Genomic DNA, 19650 nt, shown 5'->3' on the forward strand with positions numbered 1-19650 from the left:
AATATTATGCTGTTCACGTGTTATCGTTCTGCTGTCTACTTGTTATCGTTGTTCGACTTAATGTTTTATCGATAAATTATCGATTTACAAAAACAGTAATGTTGTGAATAAACCAACACTAAATAAAACATCAAAGCCATTTGTTTGTATTCTGTGGTTGTGTTTATATGGTGAAAAATGAATACCTAATTGCTTGGTTTTGATAAAAAGATTATGAATTATTGCTTGTTTTTATTATAAGGTATACTTTAAATACTCTTTTAAAAGATTGAAATAAAATTTGTAGTAGTGCTAACACTAAACAAAAGGTGTTTCAACAATTATTCGAAAAGTTGCGAGTGTTAATACTTTAATGAATATTAAAATAGAATGGTGCAAACCTGCTACATTTGCAAGTGGAGAGCAGATAGAGAGCCAAGAAGATCGTTTCATAAGTGAGTACATTGTTACTTAAAAGGGTTAAGGTTGAACCATACTGTGTAACTGCGCTATAAGTAATGAGATAAGCTGCGCTAAGCTGAAGATGTGAAACTATACTATCCATGGCCAATATATAGCCTTAGGTTGCGCATTGTAGCAACGTTCATCTTCAGGGCTGTCCCATTCCGTGTGGTCGAGCCGTAACTTAAGAATTGCTAAGGCCCATAGCTGCTATATTTTGGTTTCTCCAACATCATCATGTCAACCAATAGGCGTCCAACATAGGCCTTTTGCAGAGTTCAAAAGTGGCAATAAATGGGGCCCATTGCTTTGAGAACCGATGGACGCTGGGATCCCAAGTTGCAGGAATGTTGACACTGCATCTGATTCTGACGCAGCAACAGTTAGGCATCTTACTGTTCAACAACATCAAATAGGTCTTAGGGAATACACCATTAACAAACATGCTTATCTGAGGGCTAAACTTTTCAGATTTCCTTTTGTTGAGGCGGAGAAGCAAAAATGGCTAGATGTCATAGGCAAGAGTAACGTGTCCCTGGGCAAGCGTACTTCGGTGTGCTCAATACACTTTGAAAGGTCCTGCTTCCGCTACGGGCTGGTCAACGGGCGGGAGCTGCTGCGGCAAGGTAGTGTGCCCACATTGCAGCTCACAAGGCCACCAGGTGACTATTTCTAACTAATAAGATGCTGGTTCATCTTAACCTTTGCAATTAAATTTTATAACAATAGTTGTCGTCAGCAAAAAAAAAAAATGGTTATCATGACACCGCTGATATTGGATAGTCATTGGTACACTCTCAACTCACTTGGTACTTTAAAGTTACTTACTGTAAAATTGATGAATTTTGTAATGAAATGTTTGAATCAGTCCATTCAGCTACTATCCCCTAGAGTGCAAGTCAACTCGCAAAGGTTTCATTATCTATAAAATGGCAAAAAAATCTATAAAAGAATGTTCTTCTTCTTCTTCTTCTGCTTGCGGCTCAGGTTCGTCTGATCCCTGGTGTCACGTCGACCGGCTACGATCTATTGTGACGCCGCTGTCTAGATCTCCCAGCAAGCGTTGGTCGCCTTCAGGAAAAGCAGCACTTTCCTTGCTGGAAGAGATTTAGCATCCACTGGTTGCATTATGTGTTTCCCCAAAAGAGTGCTGCGTTTATGCATCAGCGCGGGGCAGGAACAGATCAAATGCAGCGGCGTCTCCGCAGCCTCCTTACAGAGTCTACATAGATCTGTATCCTGCAGCTTTAGGTTGAACATGTGTCTATTAAGCCCACAGTGCCCCGTAAGCGCTCGCACTAGTATGCATAGGTTTTTTCTGTTGAGTGCTAATGCCTCAGAGGCGGCCCTTTTGTTAAATGGTTTTATTAGCGCTCGAGAATGGTTCATTCCTTGGAGTTGTCTCCAGCGAATAAGTGTGTGGTAATTACAATAGGTTTGAAGGGTGAGTTGCGCCAAGCTTTTGGGTATTCCGCAGACCGGCTCAGGGCCAATCTGCTTCTCCAAAGCGCCTGACTTTGCAAGCTCATCGGCCATTTCGTTACCGATGATCCCCTTATGGCCAGGAACCCAGCGTAGAATGACCCTGTTTATTAGCGCCAGAGTATTCAGTAATTGTCTGCAGTTTTCTACCAGTTTTGAGTTTAGAACCTCAGAAGATAGAGCAGAAAGTGCAGCCTGACTATCCGAATGGATATAAATAGTTTTGTTTTTGTAGTTCTTTAGCAGACAGGTTTCCGCACATTCAATTATTGCGAAGACCTCTGCTTGGAATATGGAGGCGTAGACACCCAGGTTACGTTGGAGCCCTACCCTGGTGGTCTCTTCAAATATTCCACATCCTACGTTACTACCCGACTTGGAGCCATCTGTGTACCACTTAAGGCTCCCCGGTTTCCAGGTGATCCGGTTTTCAAGCCAGTCAATACGGTTTGGAATTTCCACAGTATATTGCCTGAGGAAATTAAGTTTTGGAGTTGTTGAGTCTTTTGGCATCCCCAAAACAGGTATCTCAAGAACTGAGTTATGAAGATGCCTCAGTTCTCGTGAGATCCAGTTTACCACACCCTGAAATAATAAAAAACAGAATAAAATAAAAGAATGTTTTATTTTATTCTGTTTTTTATTATTTGTTGTTATCGTTGTAGACTGTCTTTCTATCACAGTTCATGTGATACAGCCTCCTGACAGACCGACAGACAGCAGAGTAGGGGGTCCCAATTTACCTTTTGGGTACAGAACCCTAAAAATATTTTTTTTGCCTTGGATTATCTGCAATCAGTCATAAAAAAACTATAAGCAGCTGTGTTAAGTGAGGTTTCACCAGTTGAGTTTCCATTTTGAAAATCTGTTCAGCTTTATTGTAATAAACTACAAGCAAGGTAATTTGGGTGGTTCCCAAGTCTTCCTTTGTACTTCCTCACAACACTATTAGTTTCTTCTTTCTCAGTTTTCGTTTGTAATTGTTTGTGGATTTTGTAGTTCGTTATGAACCATGGTACATTGCTAATTTGTCATAGGATCAGGTTTTGTGCTTGTTGTAAACTTGATATGGTGGAATCCCGGGAACTTTCCCACATCCGGATGGTTTTAGCATTACTATGTATATCAATAGTTTGTTGTTGATAGAAAGTTTGCTATTACGGCCTGTTATCCAGAACAGGTTTTTATATGTTATGTTGATCTCAACCTTAAAAATGATTGTCATGTTTAAGAATCTCAATGTTAGAAAAGTTAGCTGTATTTCTTGCTAACTTCTCTGTAGAATATGCCTTATAACTTAACATAATGTTATGAGAAATAAATATTGTAACTTATTAATATTATTCGTTAAATAATCTGTTATTAAATATTGTTAGTTAAGCTCGTATAATAATTATGTTAGCGTACGTTGTATTTATTGCGACTTCGTCCTTGTAAAGCTAATTTTAACAAAAATCTACTTTAAATAGATTATTAATTATTGTTCTCAGAGGTAGATCCTTACGAAGATCTATACAACATGCATCAAGTACATGATATTGAGATAAAGATTGAGCCAGAGGATTGGGAGGTGTCTGGTTATGGTGAGGCGGAGATGAACACGGATGTACCAAATACTGATCAAGTCCCTGCCAGTCAAGAGAGGTATATGTCTATTTTGTAACCAATGTAATTTCAGTCTAACCTCAGAACAAAATATTAGCTAACAATATAAATGCAAAAATGCATGTTTGTGCTGTGTGCCATTGTCACTACCCCTCCACTTCTCATTGGTGTTCTAAGAGGCGACGTAGGGAATATGAAAGTGAATGGGTAGCAGTATATTGTGTGATATTACCACCATCCAGTGGGATGTAATGTGGTGATTATGGGCAAACCCTCTCGTTGGGAGGCCCTTAGCGCGCAATGGACTATTGATGATAAAAGCATGTTTGTTCATGTAATAAACATAAGCTTATAGAAAAGTCCTATTATAGTATAAAGGACTATGTTATCGATGAAAAAGCTTGGCTGTCAATTATTGCTCTTCTAATAATTTTAAATGATATGGTATGTGAGATGGTAATAACAAAAAAAACCCGGATAAGTTTGTTGTGGTTTTCTTCTTAGACCAGGACGCGTTTGGAACCCTCGTAGCTTTAGTTTTAAGTTTACGAATGTGGTTATCGCCATCATCTCAGTACCGTGTAATTCTTATGTACGCATCAAAAGTGCCACCTATGGGCATACTTGAATAAAGATATTTGTGACTTTGACTTTACTTTTGTACTTAACCCAAGTTTATAGCAAAATTTTTCATATGCTGCTGATATGAAAATGTTATGTATTCTAAAGTACTATATATTTTCAGCGTACATCACCTCATGAAGACAGAAACTGATGTACAAAACAGTGACGTAACCAAAAAAGTTATTGCTATAGAAGTCCCCCAAGCTCCAAATATAAAAACTACAGCAGCAAGGAATAAACAGAATTCAGTAAAGCCGGTAAAAATGGACTTTTCCAACCGAAAGGAGTTCCTCAAGAAGCAATCCTTAGTGAGAATGTTGGTGGAGCGGTTGAGAAGAGACCATGTGAAATTGAAGAACTATATACAGACCTTAGAGGAGAGACAGAAGACTGTCAAAAGGAGAAGGAAAAAGAAGATAGAAGTGACAGTTGAATAGTTATTGTATCTAACTTAGTATTAATGAGATTTGCTCACAATTGCAGTGATCTAAAATGAAAAATCCAACATTTAGTATATTTAAATTGGCATATTAATGTTTGTTAATTTATGGTTGGTATATTTAAATTATACTAGTACAAATCATGTGGGTATGTTGTGTATGGCATTTGCATGCATATGAATTAAATTATTCAGCAAAATATATTAAATATTTCTATGTCTTAAAATGCTTAATTCCGACTATTAAAGTAAAATATAGAGGATCTACTTTACATTAAAGTAAAACAAATACTATCCATTCAAATATTTTTTATTTTATCATTAATTAATATTATCTTACTATTAGCATACAGGATATATACTTAGGGCCGGTTTTAGAATCGTTCAAAAAAATCTTAAACGGTTTCCCAGGATTTGCATGCAAATTCTTAGGTTATAGAACGATCGAAAAAACCGGCCCTCATGTAACCTCACCAAAGGTAGTGAAGAAACACATCATACGACCAGGCATACCCAGGGTGCTCCACCTTACGCGGTGTCATCACTTATCATCAGATGGGATAGAAGTTAAGCGATTCTGTAGATATTTAAAAACAAAATATTACAGCTCGGTCGAACAACCAGAGCAGTACCGCATAAGTACAGGGTGTAAGTGACAGTTTCACAATAACCCATACCCTCAGTTTTCTTATGCCATATAAAAAAAAATAAAGCAATGGACTTACTGGATAAACTTTTGTTCCTCCATACTGGACAATATATATTCGACTACCCTCAGGTTTATTGCTCCATGTGACCAAACTAAATATGAAACAATAAAACTGATACAAGCTTTTGGTCCTTCGAACGAGACAAAACGTGCGACTACCCTCAATTTTATTGTTCCATATGACCTGACTATAACCGATACAAACTTCTGGTCCTTCGAGCCGGACAAAATATTTTCGGCTACCCTCAGTTCGGTTGTTCCGTACGCACGGTATGTATCCTGCACGCGTATTGCAAGCGCCGAGGCCGCGGGGCGCCGGGTCAATAGTTGTAGTCGTCCCCGTTGGCCTCCTCCGGGTTGTATTTGTTGTCGTCGTCCGGCTCCTGCTTGATGTGCACGTCCAGGGGTGCGATGTTGAACTCCGGGTAATCTGGAGGGAAATAAATCGTCAAATTAAAGGTTTTCTGGAAGAGATAACTTTAGCGATAAGACCGCCTTTGCATGCCCCATTTTCTATTCTAAATTTCTTTTGTGTATATATGCATTAATGTTCTTAAACAAACGCACAAATAAATTCTTTATTACACATCAAAACATCATGATTAAAATAAAGTCTTTCCCGCTATTTGTACGCCTAGATATTTTGAACTACGCAATAGGTTTTAATGCAGTTTTCAGCATTGGATAGAGAAAAGCAAAGAAATTCAAAGATTTGTAATTTGCAATGCAAACGCTGGGCTAAAACTTAAGGGATTCAAGAAATGAATGTACTACAGAATCGTTGTTATTAACTAATGCAACGGTAATAAGTAAATTTGAAACATACGGTGCTTCCACCCTGCAGACGGATATAAAATCCTTTTTGTCACAGAAAATATCTTATGCATTTCTACACATTCACGCGTTTTGCACAGAGAAAGCTGGTTTCCTAGACGATACAAAGAAAAAAGTGTTAGTCAGCGCGGGATTCTTAAAAAAAGGACCACCTGCGAGTAATAAAACCACGTCAAGACGTAATCTGTATGTACGATTTTAAGTGACGTCATGTCTCATCCAAGATGGTGGATGTAATAGGTTAGGTTAGGAGGTTGCAGAAAGCGTTCCCGTGACCTCGCCACAGATTGGGATACCGTGGGGTTTTAATCTGTAGGAGTCGGATAATAATAAATCTATGCAATAAAAGGTGAGGTCGGTTTCAAGGCCGTACGCACCGTCCTGCGGCTCCTCCTTGATCTTGATGTCCTCCGGCTTGACCTTGGGCTCCTTGCGCTCCTTGTCGCGGCGACGTCGCTTGTCGCGGTCTTTGTCGCGCTCCTTGTCGCGGTCGCGACGGTCGCGGCGCCGCTCCGAGCGCGAGCGCGATCGTCGGCGACGCGGCCTGACAGAGACATCGTGTATTACTTGCGCGGGACCAAATATACGGAGAAAACAAGCCAATACAATACAATAGATAATCTTAAGTTAATATTGTAATCCTGAAATGGTGTTTGTTTGTTTGTCTGTCGTCGTAACAAACAAATCCATCCGATTTTTGGCATTAGGAGGGCCGGAAGCTAAGGAAAGTGAAATAATGTAGGCTGCTTTTGATCCTGGATTCCCAAGGGTGGTTCACAGGTGTCATGCAGCTACTTGTAAGATGATCGCGTGTGTACAAATTTTACAAGTATTAGCGATTCATGGAGAGACAATCGCACGCGTCCTTAAATAGTGCACTGTTCAAATTCAAATTCAAAATTTCTTTATTCATGTAGGCCTATCACAGGCACTTATGAAGCGTTCATACATAATTGTTTACATAATTGTAACGGGATGGTGATAACTTCGTTCGCCAACTTAAATCTAAAGCTACGAGGGTTCCAAACGCGCCCTGGTCTAAGAAAAGAGCCCACAACAAACTTAGCCGGGTAAATTTATTTTTTTGTTATCACCATCTTCCAGTAAATTTAAATTAAGCTATGAAGCTAGAGCAATTCACACCCAAGCTTTTTTATCGTTTAAATAATCCTTAATGTTATAATAGGATTTTTCTGTAAGCTTACGTTTTATATAAACTTTGAACTTATTGAGAGACAACTCAAAGATTTCATTCGGTAATTTGTTATAAAATAATATACAATTGCCCTTGAATGAATTTGCAATTTTGTGTAGCCTAGTAAACTGCACAACGAGTTTATTTTTGCTTCTAATATTAATATTGTTACAGTGCATTTTCTTTTTAAATTTTGATATATTTTTATGGACATAAATTAAATTTTCATATATGTACTGACTATGCACCGTCATTATTTTAACTTCTTTAAATTTATCCCTTAATGACTCTCTTGGGCCCATTTTATATATCGCACGAACAGCCCTTTTCTGCAGGACGAAAATAGAATCTATATCAGCAGCATTACCCCATAATAAAATGCCATAGGACATAATGTTCTGCATTCATGTTCGGTGTCTCTGGCTCTAGGCAGTTTTGTTTCAACAATTGACAGAGCTAACAGATGGCCCACCCGATGTTACCAGCAAAACCATCGCCTAGAAAGAGCAACACTTCGCAGGGCGTGCAAGGAGCTTGTCCTGCAACCTGCCACCCCGTGAGTATAAACCTGATGCGAAGACAAGCCTCGGGTGCAACACACCGGCACCCGCGCCCTTCACACCGGAACACAACAATTCTGCGTGGCGACAGAAATAAGCTTGGCTGTACTTCTCCGGACGAGCTCTGTCACTACTACTGGGTATTGGAAAGTGGACACTGTTTCAGGATACGTTATTTCGCATGTAAATGGCACACACCTCCGGGATTTTAAAGTTGTTTAAGCAGACGTTTTGAGGGTGATAATAAACTAAAAACTACAATGTCACAAATAAACTTAAGAATATACTGAGTCATCTAAATTATCAAGATACCGAAAATATAATTCGTTCGTTACTGTAAATTTACTGCATATAGATTGCATATTAATTTGAATAAATATACACAATAAATTGATTGTTGCTTCTAAATATGTATTCTCTCTGTTTTTTCTCTAATCTCGATGCACTTATGGGAAGACATTACTAACCCCCAAGACTCGAATATCCTAGTTCGGGAGACCAGGATAATGTAAGAAAGAATAATTGTACTTTTAATCAAATAAAAACTATTATTATACAAAAGGGATCCTTAACGGTCGAAGAGTAGTATCGGAGGGTCTAATGCTGTTACCTCCCAACTCTTGGGAGGTAAAAGTTGTTTGAGGGTGATGCAATAGGGATGCTCAAAGGTGGGAGTGCAGTATTCGGGGTACTACGTGCGGACGGCACTCACCTCTCCGGCTCGTCTTCCCGTTTCTCCCGCTCGGCGTTCCGCTCGGGCCGCTCGGCGCGCTCGGGGCGCTCGCGGCGCCGGGAGCGCGAGCCAGACCGCTTGCGGGAGCGGGATCGGCTGCGGCGACGCCCGCCTGCGAGCGACAACAACATTTTTGCGACACAGAGCATACCATCGCAAGTTTAAGCCCCCGAAGCAAAAACACCAGGTCGTTAGTTTGAAGTGTCTGTGGCATCGTATCGTTGCGAACGGTCCATCGGATTTTAATTTTTTTTTGTTTGAAAGGTGAATTGGTCGGGTGCGTTCTTAGCTATTTTTTATGGTCAAGATGGCCGCCGCGGACAAAATGGCGGAGTATATATTTTTCACAACGCCCGCAATCAAAAATCAGATTTCTGCGTCGGGGTCGTCTTTCCAAACTTTTAGTTCAATTACTTATTATTAAACTATCGAAGGTAGGTTTCGTAAAAAAGTACAGCTTCGGTTCTGCGATTTGATACATCGGCCAGGCTGTTCTTCCTATACACATAGATAAACTAAAACTATATTATTTCTAAAAAAATTATAACTATACTACTAATTAGTGTCGAATCGCTCGAGGTCACTCAGGATGTTTAACATGCCGGTGTAAGATTGCAAGGCAAATCTTTTTCGCAACAGAGAGCGCAGCTCATAGGGGAACACCCCAAGGTGCCCGCAAACGAACTCATGGTCCAGGGGACATTTCCGAAATAGATGGTCAAGGGTTCGGCTGGTGGAGTTGTCACACGGGCACTTATCGTCAGTGATGTGGAAGCGGCGTAGGCAGTGGCGTGCATAGAGGGTATGAACAGGGTATGCAGATGATACAAAATGAAGAAAATCTCCATTACGAATTATAAATACTGAAGGGTAAGCTTTTTATAACTCTTACAATGCTTATCCTTAAGTTATTTATGACTCGTACTGGAGATTTTCTTCATTTTGTATCATCTGCATACCCTGTGCACATCCTCAATGCACGCTACTGGGCGTAGGTAGTGTTTGTTGTGTGCGTGTCCAGCGAGAGCCTGCGTGAGCGGGAACCTCATATTGTGGCAAGAACTGTCAAGTTAGATTGTGTGTGTCGCCTCGTGAGAATCGAACGGTGTGCGGTGTGGGTGCGTGCGGTACTCACGGTCGCGGCGCTCGTCGCGGTCGCGCTCGCGCTGCTCGAGTCGGTAGCGCTCGCGCTCGCGCTCGTTGTCCTCGCGCCCCGAGTGCTTGATGTTGACGTCCGCGCCGCCGCGCCGCGTGCCGCCCAGCCCGCCGCCTGCGGGCACAGCGGTCAGCCGCGCGCGGTCGCTCCCATACGGTATAGCGCTCGTTATTCGAAACGCACGACACGTAGGTAGAGAGAGGGCCGAGTTGCAAATATTTATCAACATTTACCAACAAATTTAAACTTTTTTTTTTAATATTAATAGCCGGCCAACGAGCAAGTGGGTCGGCTGATGTGATCACCGCCGCCTATAAACATCTGCAGCACCAGAGGCTTTTAAGGAATTCGTTTATCCGCCCCTTGAATAACCCTAGATTGTATTTTTGAGGAAACACATCAGATGGGAGATTGTTCCATAATTTGCAAGTGCGCGGTAGAAATGATCTGCTATTTCGAATAGTAGAAGAATACCACGCTTCCAGATTCCAGATGATGAGGGTGGAATTTATTTCCACGGCGTGAGGTGCGGTCAGAGAACAGGGAAGGAGGTATCAATGAAAACCTAAACAGAAAATATCTAAAAATAACATATTGTTCATTCAAAACCAAACGTACCTAGTTCTTTACCTGCAAGTTTCTAATTGCTGGTGTCATACAATAAAATGAAGCTACTTTACAACGTGTTACAGAATTATGAATTAAACATGAGTAAATTCCATAAGAAATCACCCTGTAATCCAAACAAAGATTTTTTTTTATCATACAAACGAATTCATCGTATTCAAAGGGCTGTATCTGATTTCTTTTCACTTAAATCTATGGCAGTCATTTACTCAAAAACTATTAGGTCTTCGGTTTCACAGATAAGTCCCAGAGACAGTACATAATGTACCTCTAAAGTCAGTGAAGTATTATTTCGATTTTCATTTACTTTTGTTTACTTGATACATGTGTGGGAACGAAACATTACATTCTCTTTTAATGAGTTTAAAAGTCAGTTCATATAATTAAGAACACACAGACGCCGTGTACACGACTAAGTTTGAAGCACCAAAAACCACTCCACTTTAGTAGTGTTACTCCACTCACATTTTGCAGTTGACAGTGATTATTTTCCCGCCGATATTATATACCTTTAACATGAAATGGGGGCAATGATAAAAATTTGTGAGCTAACAACATTCCGCGAATGTGAAATGAGACTCTTTCACTGTTTTTGGACACAATGCACTGCACGCAATGATGGCTGAAGGTTCTGTCTGTTCTTAATTCTGTGAGTAATTTATACAACATGTAAATGAAAACCGAAATAATACTTCACAGGTTTTAGAGGTACATTATTTACAGTCTCTGGGACTTATCTGTGTAACCGAAAACGTAATAGTTTTGGAGTAAATGACTGCCATAGATTTAAGTGAAAAGAAATCAGATATATCCCTGACATCACATGCGTAATTAAGATAATGTGACTTCTGTCCCTTTATTAGGTACGCGTCGCGGAGAGTAGGTACTATGCGCGTGTCGGTCTTTTATCTTCAATAGGTTTGTAGCAAGTAATGTTTTTAATTCTTTTGTATGGAAAAATTAATATGCTTGTTTTGATTTAATATTCATACATGCATCCTTCAACATTATTTCGTAATACGGTTACACGTCGTATACTTTGAACACTTAGAAACTGGATGTAGTTTAGAAAAAAAAACTCAACCCAATCAAGGTTACTCTCGAGTCATTCACGTTACGATACATTGCTAAGAGAATGTCTGTTGCATGAATAAATAAATAAATAAATATACTACGACAATACACACACCGCCATCTAGCCCCAAAGTAAGCGTAGCTTGTGTCATGGGTACTGAGACGACTGATGAATATTTTTATGAATAACATACATAAACACTTAGAATACACATATAAACACCCAGACACTGACAAACATTCATGCTCATCACACAAACATTTTCCAGTTGGGGGCATCGAACCCACGGCCACGGGCTCAGAAAGCAGGGTCGCTGCAAACTGCGCCAATCGGCCGTCAACAATTGTTGGAATTTTTGGCTTGCCAGTGTTAGCAAGTGCGTGTGCGTGTGTGCGTGTGCGTGTGTGCGTGTGCGTGTGTGCGTGTGCGTGTGCGTGCACTCACCCAGGCGGCGCGGCAGCCAGCCCTTGACGGTGCGCGCGCGCTCCACGTCCACCAGCACGCGCTTGCCGTCGATTTTCTTGCCGTCCGCGTGCTTGTACGCCGCTGCAACGGGCTCGAGTTAGACGCGCCTCGAGCCACACCGCGCGGTGGGCTCTCGGCGGCCGAGGGACGAGGGGAATGACGACGCGGTGCTTCCGCGCAGTACACGATTGTAATCGCAATGAGTGTTTGTCCGTTCGTTGTGTCTTCAACTCCCTAAGTGAGCAACCGATCCACAAGATATTGGGCATAGAGAGTTAGCTGCAAAGACGGGGAGTCAGTAACTTGGCTATTTTTTACATGCGGTCGCGATTTGTAGGATAATCGTAATTTACGCGGACGATATCTAGTAACTTATAGACTACAGACTCAGAAGGGGAGGGGGGGGGGGGGGGGGGGATTAATTTTCCATTATGAAAAGAAGTTTTAGAGTAATGAAGTTTGTGGCAAATAAAAATTAACCAATAAAAACTATACGCTATCTCGGATAAGCTAAGAAAGAGACAGGAGAGATATATATATATATACTGCATCATTCTAGCACACATTTTTTAAAAAGTCCATTGATATTTAATTACATTTGGTTCGCGTGATAAATTGTGGAGCTCAATAAAATACACGGCAGTGATTGAGTCACTATAAAATGTATTTACTATATGAATATAGCAGGTTGTATCATGATACTAGTCGGCAGGAACACGTCCGTTCGCGTCGGATGTCAGCGTTAGAGTGACCTTCGTATGCCATGACACAGCTCATACCAATTTAATAGTAAATAGCATATTGACTTAAACACTACAAAGACCGTGCGAATAAACAAACGTTTAACTGCACATGATATTCGGTAAATACAATCGAATATCACGCCCAATTAAATCATCTAGAAACACAACATTCATAGAAAAAATCATTAAGGGTGCACTTTTTAATATTTTCACCAAAAAAAATAGTTTGGAAAAAATCTCAAAAAATGCAGCCACTAAATACACATTTATATGAAAAAAATATACCTACGCTGTGGATACCTACCGACCGAGCCGACAGACGTCATTTCGTTTTTATATCTCAGTTAAAAGACAAAATTCAAAAGCACCTACCGTGTAAACTACTTACTTCTGTTTACCCACAACGAATCCCGTCGATGCGTCTCATACGTTACTCTTTTACTTACGTCATTTTACAATTTACCGAAACGTAGCGTAGCGCCGCGATGTTAGCTTAGTTTACCACAGAAAGTGCTGCTGTATTTTGCGGGAAAAACTTACTTGGTGGCGGGCTCGCCACTGATCGCTCTTTTTTCGCAAAATACAGGTCTAGTCAGAAATATAATTGGATGGAGAAGTGCGTTTATGTAGGAAAAGTGTTTTTGTCCACTATTCAAATTATGCCTTATTACCTAACCTCGGTGTCCCACGGTTTAACATAATTTAAAATATTCATTTTACTCAAAATAGAAAGAAGGAAAATGTTAAGTAACACATTCACATTTTTTTTATGCAGGCAAATTATGTGTGAAATATATAATTATTTATTTATTCGTTTTAAACTTTATTAAAGGTAAAGGTTAAGTTTAACAAAACATACCTACACTTAAATTAGTAGTCAAATTGTTAGATTATTGTTTTGCATTTATAGCCCAATGTTTAACGAGCGTTAGTATTGCAACATCATTCTACACGCCTAGGCTTTGAGTTGAAGAAGTAAAAGTATCGGAAGTTGTACGCGGATAAAGTCAACTACAACCGCTTGTTCAAATTAAGTCAAAAGAATTACGTAGTAACGAAACTGAGACAGTTCGCGCGTACCTTCAGATTTCACCGACGCTTCCGTATCCCAGTTCTGAAATAAGACGCGTACAATCTACACTTACGGATCGACAGTCCCAATTAATCCATCCGATCTAAAGTATTTCTTAGCAATATTCAAAATGGTTGCAGTTTTTAGTCATAAAATATTAAATCAATAATTTCTGCATTTAGAAATTCGGAAGCGGATCAAATAAAGCATCTATGAAAATTAAGTTTAATTTGCTATACTCCACAAAAAGCAGGGGAATCTGTATGGCGTAATTTATAATTTCTTCAATCTCATCAATAAATCTTCAATTTAGATGCGGATATCTTTAAATTTCCGCAAAGTAACCTTTCTAACCAAATTAAGTTTCTAACACTATGCTGTCGGGCGGCGCCGCTTGTACTCGATATAGTAATCTTCTAAAACATTTGTCAAATCTTTTTACCAAGAATATAAACAACCTAGCGCGTATTTATAAGATGTTTTAGATAAACCTGAGAACACTTTCATCACGGGCCTAAATTGCAAATACTGATGCTTTTGGCCACGTCTCAACGAGGAATTATTGTAAAAAGCAGCATTAAAAGCTAATATCCCGACTCCAATCCAATTATAGATGAAACTGTGCAAGCATTTTCCGCGGCAAAATATCCAAACACATTACCTGGTGCGCATTTACTTACGTATCCATTTTGCGCATAAAATAATTAATTAGAACAAAAATAACCAAAAAATGCTTTTTAATCAAAATTAAAAAAAATTGTTACGCAGGAATAGCAGTTATTTAGATTTTTCTATTCCTTAAAAAAAAAAAAAAAATACAAAAAATATGAAAATGCCATACTTATCTTTTTTCCAAGTAACTTGACGAACATTCTTTATAATTATTTCGTAACAATTTATATACCTACATATAACCTAGTTTCTTGCTTGCAAGAAACTAAAATAACTTGGCTTATTTTTCACTCAAATTCCAAAAAATGCCTACAATTTTTTTCAGTTTGTTGTCGAGATATTCGTAATTTTTCACAAAGATAAATTATGCCAGATAAATATGTGGATATTCAGAACACTGCATTTCGTTATTTTGTTCCAGTCACGCCGTTTGATTACCTGAATCCCTATAAAGCTGTTTTGAACGGAAACTATACCTCAATTTCATTCAACTCGACCTGTTCCACCAATCAATGATCTGACCAGTCGCCACGGTCAGCTCATTGGCCAGTGTCTGCAGAGTGTGACACTAAAGGTCACTGTTTTTAAACTAGCACATTCTCAATACGTCTTGTCCCTGAATTTAAACTTTCTATATCCCTAATACTTTGAATAATTCACCTTTTGAACCTCTTTTCGATAGCGGAGACTTTACAATAAAGTTATTATTTTTTTAAACTTGTATGCTGGTATCTTACCACCACATACAAACCTATTAAATAACGCCGCATATCTCGTTTGTGTGTCTTAACGGCTGGGTCTGTGGTCTGGATAGAGAAAACCACGCATTAATCATACATCTTTTCCTCAGGCGGACGTGGGTTCGCGTTCACAACCTTTTTGGAGGAGTTTTTCACACAAGAACTTGGCTGCCACCCTAAATTCGTGCATCCAAAGTTCTGGTTTTTATATTTCTATACTTTATTATTATATAATACGTGTGGTTATTTATTCCATTAATATCGCAAAGATTTTGTTTTTGAAATATAATTCTCATGGTAGATATAAAAAGTCTCGTTTAATTTAGTTATTAATTCTACAGGTAATGAATGGGGTAAGGCAATAGAAATTTGGTAAGTATTATATAATAAGGTAGTTTGAAAAAGTGTACCTAAAATCAATAAAAAATATATAGAATAATTTCACAGACATCTCACTCCAAAAAGGTTCGAATAGTTCCAGATTCAATTTCGTATGTTGTTATAATATATGCAAATATATGTACATTCACATACTTGTAGTAAATTTAAGTTTTTTATTTATAAAATATATTACGATCAACATACCAATCGATATCATATTGTATAACATAAAAATACTTCAATAAAATCAGGGAGTTATTAAAAGTAACTTGGCTTTAACACAATCCCTGGTTTCTTAAACTGAAAGTTAGCAGAATGTTGCACCCGCACCTCATTGGACAGGCCAAAGGATTTCATTAAGACCGTGTTTTAACTTCTGATAAGTCTTTAAAATAACACTGTTTTGAAGTTACTTTAAGATCTTCAGCGGCGTTGCAGGAAGTGGGAGTGAAATTATGCGATGTAACGAAATGCGCGCGCACATGGTTACACGATTTTAACAACATGAAGGTAGTTGCGAAACCGAGTGAGATATGTGTATATACATAGTTCGCGAGCTCACTTTTTTCAAGTTATACCTGTTTTAGCAAGTTAGGGCAAAGTGATGAAAGTAAATTTTTAGCTATAGTCAACATTTTAGTTTTTCAAGAAAAGGTCAAAGTCTGCTGGCTCATTGCAGTTATTTAATTGATTCAATGTTCAGTGAAACTTGGTGGTCCCATAATGAGATAACAAGATAATCCGTTATAATAAAACTTTCAACGTATTAAATACCCTATTTCAATTGTTAGTGTCGTTTTCTCTACAAACGTAGAATAAAGCGTAAGATAAAATGAAATTTTCGAAAAGATTTTTATTTTATTACGCCAAAGAAGTATAACTTCTAATGTGTGTAAACAAGTATACGTTTTTTTTATGCATATGGAAGAATATCATATGATGCTGGTGACAAAAGAATCAGTATCAGTGAAGTGGTAACTGGCCCTGTGCTAGCATCTCACCGGACAAAAAATTACAACTAAAGCTTTGATATTGAAAGCACTTATCCAATTCGACAGCCATCTTGTCTCTGAAGCATTCTCCAGAGATAAGAAAGACAAACCAATTCGGCGAGGATAGATGGTAATGTCCAATCGCCATTAATGCCTAAAATCCCTGAGGTTTGGATACACATATCAAATATGTTAGCGTCTTGGGATGTGTCAAAGACATATTACTCTAACTGTTTTGTCTCGTTGTGCATAGTTCTTCAACTTACAGTGCATGTCGCGTTCGTGTTCGTATTCTATAAACGCGTATCCCCTCGGTTTTCCATTCTCTTTGCTATATACCATATATATCTGGAAATAAATAATATTCAATTAGTAATGAGGTAAGTGTAAAGTGAATTTTTTTTAATAAGTATATTATAGCCGCTTGACGTAGGCAAAATTAGCTTTTCTTGCGCGCTGGTACTCTCAATGAGTATACAAACAAGTCAACTCACTGTTACACATATGGTTAGTGAAATCAAATCTTGTATCATAGAAAGGTTTCCAAGCACCAAGGAGTGTTAACTTGTCTTTTGACATGGATAATAGTGATAAAAAGAAAAAAATATAGTATGTTCAAGAATCTGTGATAGTTCATAGCATATTTTTCTGTCTTGTGTGCTATGTCATCACCATTGCAATTTCTGATCACCGACGGTTATCATAAGACCAGGACATAATTCCAGGATATTGTCTCCAGCTCCTTCTAGCAGAAAGCTTCAGCTATTTACAAGTCAATCAGAAAAGTCAATGCTAAGGAGTATTCCATCACCAGGTCAGAAGAAGGAAAGATGGTAGGGATAATAAGATTATTAAGAAATATGCGCTTACTTTTTTAATAGGTCCATATGTTTCAAATTCTCTCCTAAGTTTAGATTCAGATGTGTCATAGTTCTAAAACAAAAAAAAATATGTTAAATTATACATAATTTTGGTAATAGTTTAAGTTCCAATCAACCACTGTCCCAAAAAAAAAATTCATTCACCCAGATACATAAAAATCTCTTGCAATGTTGAAAATATAGCAAATGTACTATGCACATAGGTCTTTTGTATGAAATTCAGAAAAACAGAATACATATTTTGTATTCCAACATTTCGTTGAATTTCTTTATAAGGCCCAAAATGCCATAAATCTAGCTCAATGAATAGGGGTTGGCCATTTTTAGTTTCAACTACATCCAATTAACATAAATCATAGTACCTTAGCAGGTGATAGCCGTGTGGGTAAGAGTTTGACTTCACTTTCAAGGGGCAGAGTTTGAATCTCAGCACACACCTCTTACTTTCCTAACTTATATACATTTTAAGTAATTAACATATCACTTGCTTCAACAGTGAAGGAAAACATGGTGAGGAAACCTGCATGCCTGAGAGTTATACATAATGTTCTTAAAGGTGTGTAGAGTCCACCAATCCGCACTGGGCCAGCTTAGAGGCTTACAGCCTTAACCCCTCCTCACTGTGGGAGGAGACCCGTACCCTGTTGTGGGCCCGTAATAGGTTTATATGATGATGATGATGGCAGTTCATTAGAACATTAATATATTTTCAGCTTAAAACTTTAAAGTTAGATTTTATTTAGCCCCATAATATTCAATTCCTTTCAGTTTAAACATATACATTCCAAGCTAGATTGTTCTATGGCTACTTCCTTATTCATATAAAGACAACGCCATATAATACCACAACATTCCCACCGACAATTCCTAAATATATACTCACAACTCTAGCAACAAATAGTGTCTTGAAGGGGTCCCCGGTGACTGGCACATTAGTGGTGGGGTCCCACATAGCAATCTCCTGCTCCAGCTTGTACGCTGTCTGCTCCGCTCTCTCTCTTCTCCTCCTCTCCAGACGTTCTTCTCTAGTCTCCACTCGTGTAGGGGGTGGAGTTTCTGATGGGTGCTGGATAAAAAGACCTTCATTAATCCATTCAATCACACAACATACATTTTTTCCTATAAACTTAAGTTGGATCTTAGAAGTTTATCAAACTTATTTCCTGAAAACAAGAACCTCATTTTACGCTGAGTAGGAGAACATAACTTGACTTTACTTAAATAAACTTGAGACGTTGTAGAACATAAAATAAAACAATATATATTGGAACAAGATAAAAACATTTTTCTTTCTTGATAATATATTAGTTTTTTTTTACCTGAATGTTTTGATTGACATTTTTTTCGTTGGTCACAACTATTCCTACTTTAGTGATTCCAATTTGTGTTTTGAGTGTGTGACAATCACATAATCCTTAATTTTTAATATTATAAATGTGAGAGTGTGTTTGTTTGTAGTTTCCTTATGCCCAAACTAAGCAACCAATCAACTTTGATTTTTTAAGAGGAAAACAAGCGATTCCCACGGGATTTTGTAGGAATCCGTAATAAACGCAGATGAAGAACATGTAAAGTGTGTGTGTGTGGATTGTTGTTTTTCTCATACAGTTCACATAAATGATAATAGCATATTTTTATTTGTATATTTAGTACAGTGTGTAAGCTTGCAAATATACATGTGTAACTCGTGAAGTTCCATCTCAGATTATTTAAATTAGCCTGGCGATATGCATAATTATGGAAATGTAGATTGTTGCGTACACAGAAGCGTCACAGCGAATGGACTAACCTCAAATATATTGAGAAAAGCGCCGACTCCATCGTAGCCTTTCTGCTTCTTCTCATGAGGAAGCTTCGCTGCCGGCGGCAGGTACGGGATAGGATCTCGCGCCGCGAACAGCGCGAGCAAATTGGGCGGTAGAAACTGCGTCATTTTTCACTTAATCACTTAACTACCACGCCGTAAGAACACCATTGATTTGAACTAATTTAACGTCGGCAAAATTTCACTTAATATAAATCTTAAACTATATAATAGGTAACTACGTTCACTGTGTATGAATATCTTCTGTTATTATAATCTAAGCACAAATTCACTATCTCATAAAACAAAGTCTTCGGCGCAAAGCGTGAGCGCCATTTTGTTTTTTGGTGAAATAATTTTGTATTAATTTTTAACTAATGTCATCGGCGCCATATTGTTGTAACTTCAGTAGGGATGTGT

General features: G+C 38.5%; 2 protein-coding genes across 3 annotated transcripts; one reads left to right on the forward strand and one right to left on the reverse strand.

Annotated features, from left to right (window-relative positions):
- Positions 1-41: 41 nt before the first annotated feature.
- LOC120635611 lies at positions 42-4889 on the forward strand. 2 transcript variants are annotated; one of them, XM_039906629.1, is made up of 4 exons: positions 42-434; positions 913-1103; positions 3414-3567; positions 4283-4889. In XM_039906629.1, exons 1-4 carry the CDS (start codon positions 370-372, stop codon positions 4587-4589), a joined length of 717 nt encoding a protein of 238 aa, XP_039762563.1. In that variant the 5' UTR covers positions 42-369; the 3' UTR covers positions 4590-4889. The 2 variants fall into 2 exon arrangements, with proteins under 2 accessions (XP_039762563.1, XP_039762562.1); XM_039906628.1 differs by having other exon boundaries at positions 44-434; positions 4274-4889.
- Positions 4890-5478: 589 nt separating this feature from the next.
- Positions 5479-19618, reverse strand: LOC120635610 (U1 small nuclear ribonucleoprotein 70 kDa). Its single transcript, XM_039906627.1, has 9 exons — positions 19216-19618; positions 18310-18492; positions 17416-17478; positions 16812-16893; positions 11925-12026; positions 9758-9892; positions 8602-8734; positions 6512-6678; positions 5479-5730 (listed from the first exon to the last, which is right to left on the reverse strand). Exons 1-9 carry the CDS (start codon positions 19357-19359, stop codon positions 5621-5623), a joined length of 1119 nt encoding a protein of 372 aa, XP_039762561.1. The 5' UTR covers positions 19360-19618; the 3' UTR covers positions 5479-5620.
- Between the last annotated feature and the right edge of the window lie 32 nt (positions 19619-19650).

Source organism: Pararge aegeria, chromosome 27 (genome assembly GCF_905163445.1).
Source record: "Pararge aegeria chromosome 27, ilParAegt1.1, whole genome shotgun sequence".
Classification (NCBI taxonomy): domain Eukaryota; kingdom Metazoa; phylum Arthropoda; class Insecta; order Lepidoptera; family Nymphalidae; genus Pararge; species Pararge aegeria.

Bases quoted from the DNA above. Each gene is read 5' to 3' on its own strand.
- LOC120635611 (XM_039906628.1), top strand. From the start codon at position 370: ATGGTGCAAACCTGCTACATTTGCAAGTGGAGAGCAGATAGAGAGCCA. The intron at 435-912 runs GTGAGTACATTG...TAAACTTTTCAG, and splicing joins CCAAGAAGATCGTTTCATAA to ATTTCCTTTTGTTGAGGCGG. The intron at 3,568-4,273 runs GTATATGTCTAT...ATATATTTTCAG, and splicing joins GTCCCTGCCAGTCAAGAGAG to CGTACATCACCTCATGAAGA.
- LOC120635610 (XM_039906627.1), bottom strand. From the start codon at position 19,359: ATGACGCAGTTTCTACCGCCCAATTTGCTCGCGCTGTTCGCGGCGCGA. The intron at 16,894-17,415 runs GTAAGCGCATAT...ATTTATTTCCAG, and splicing joins CATATGGACCTATTAAAAAA to ATATATATGGTATATAGCAA. The intron at 9,893-11,924 runs GTGAGTGCACGC...CTGTGCCCGCAG, and splicing joins CTGGCTGCCGCGCCGCCTGG to GCGGCGGGCTGGGCGGCACG.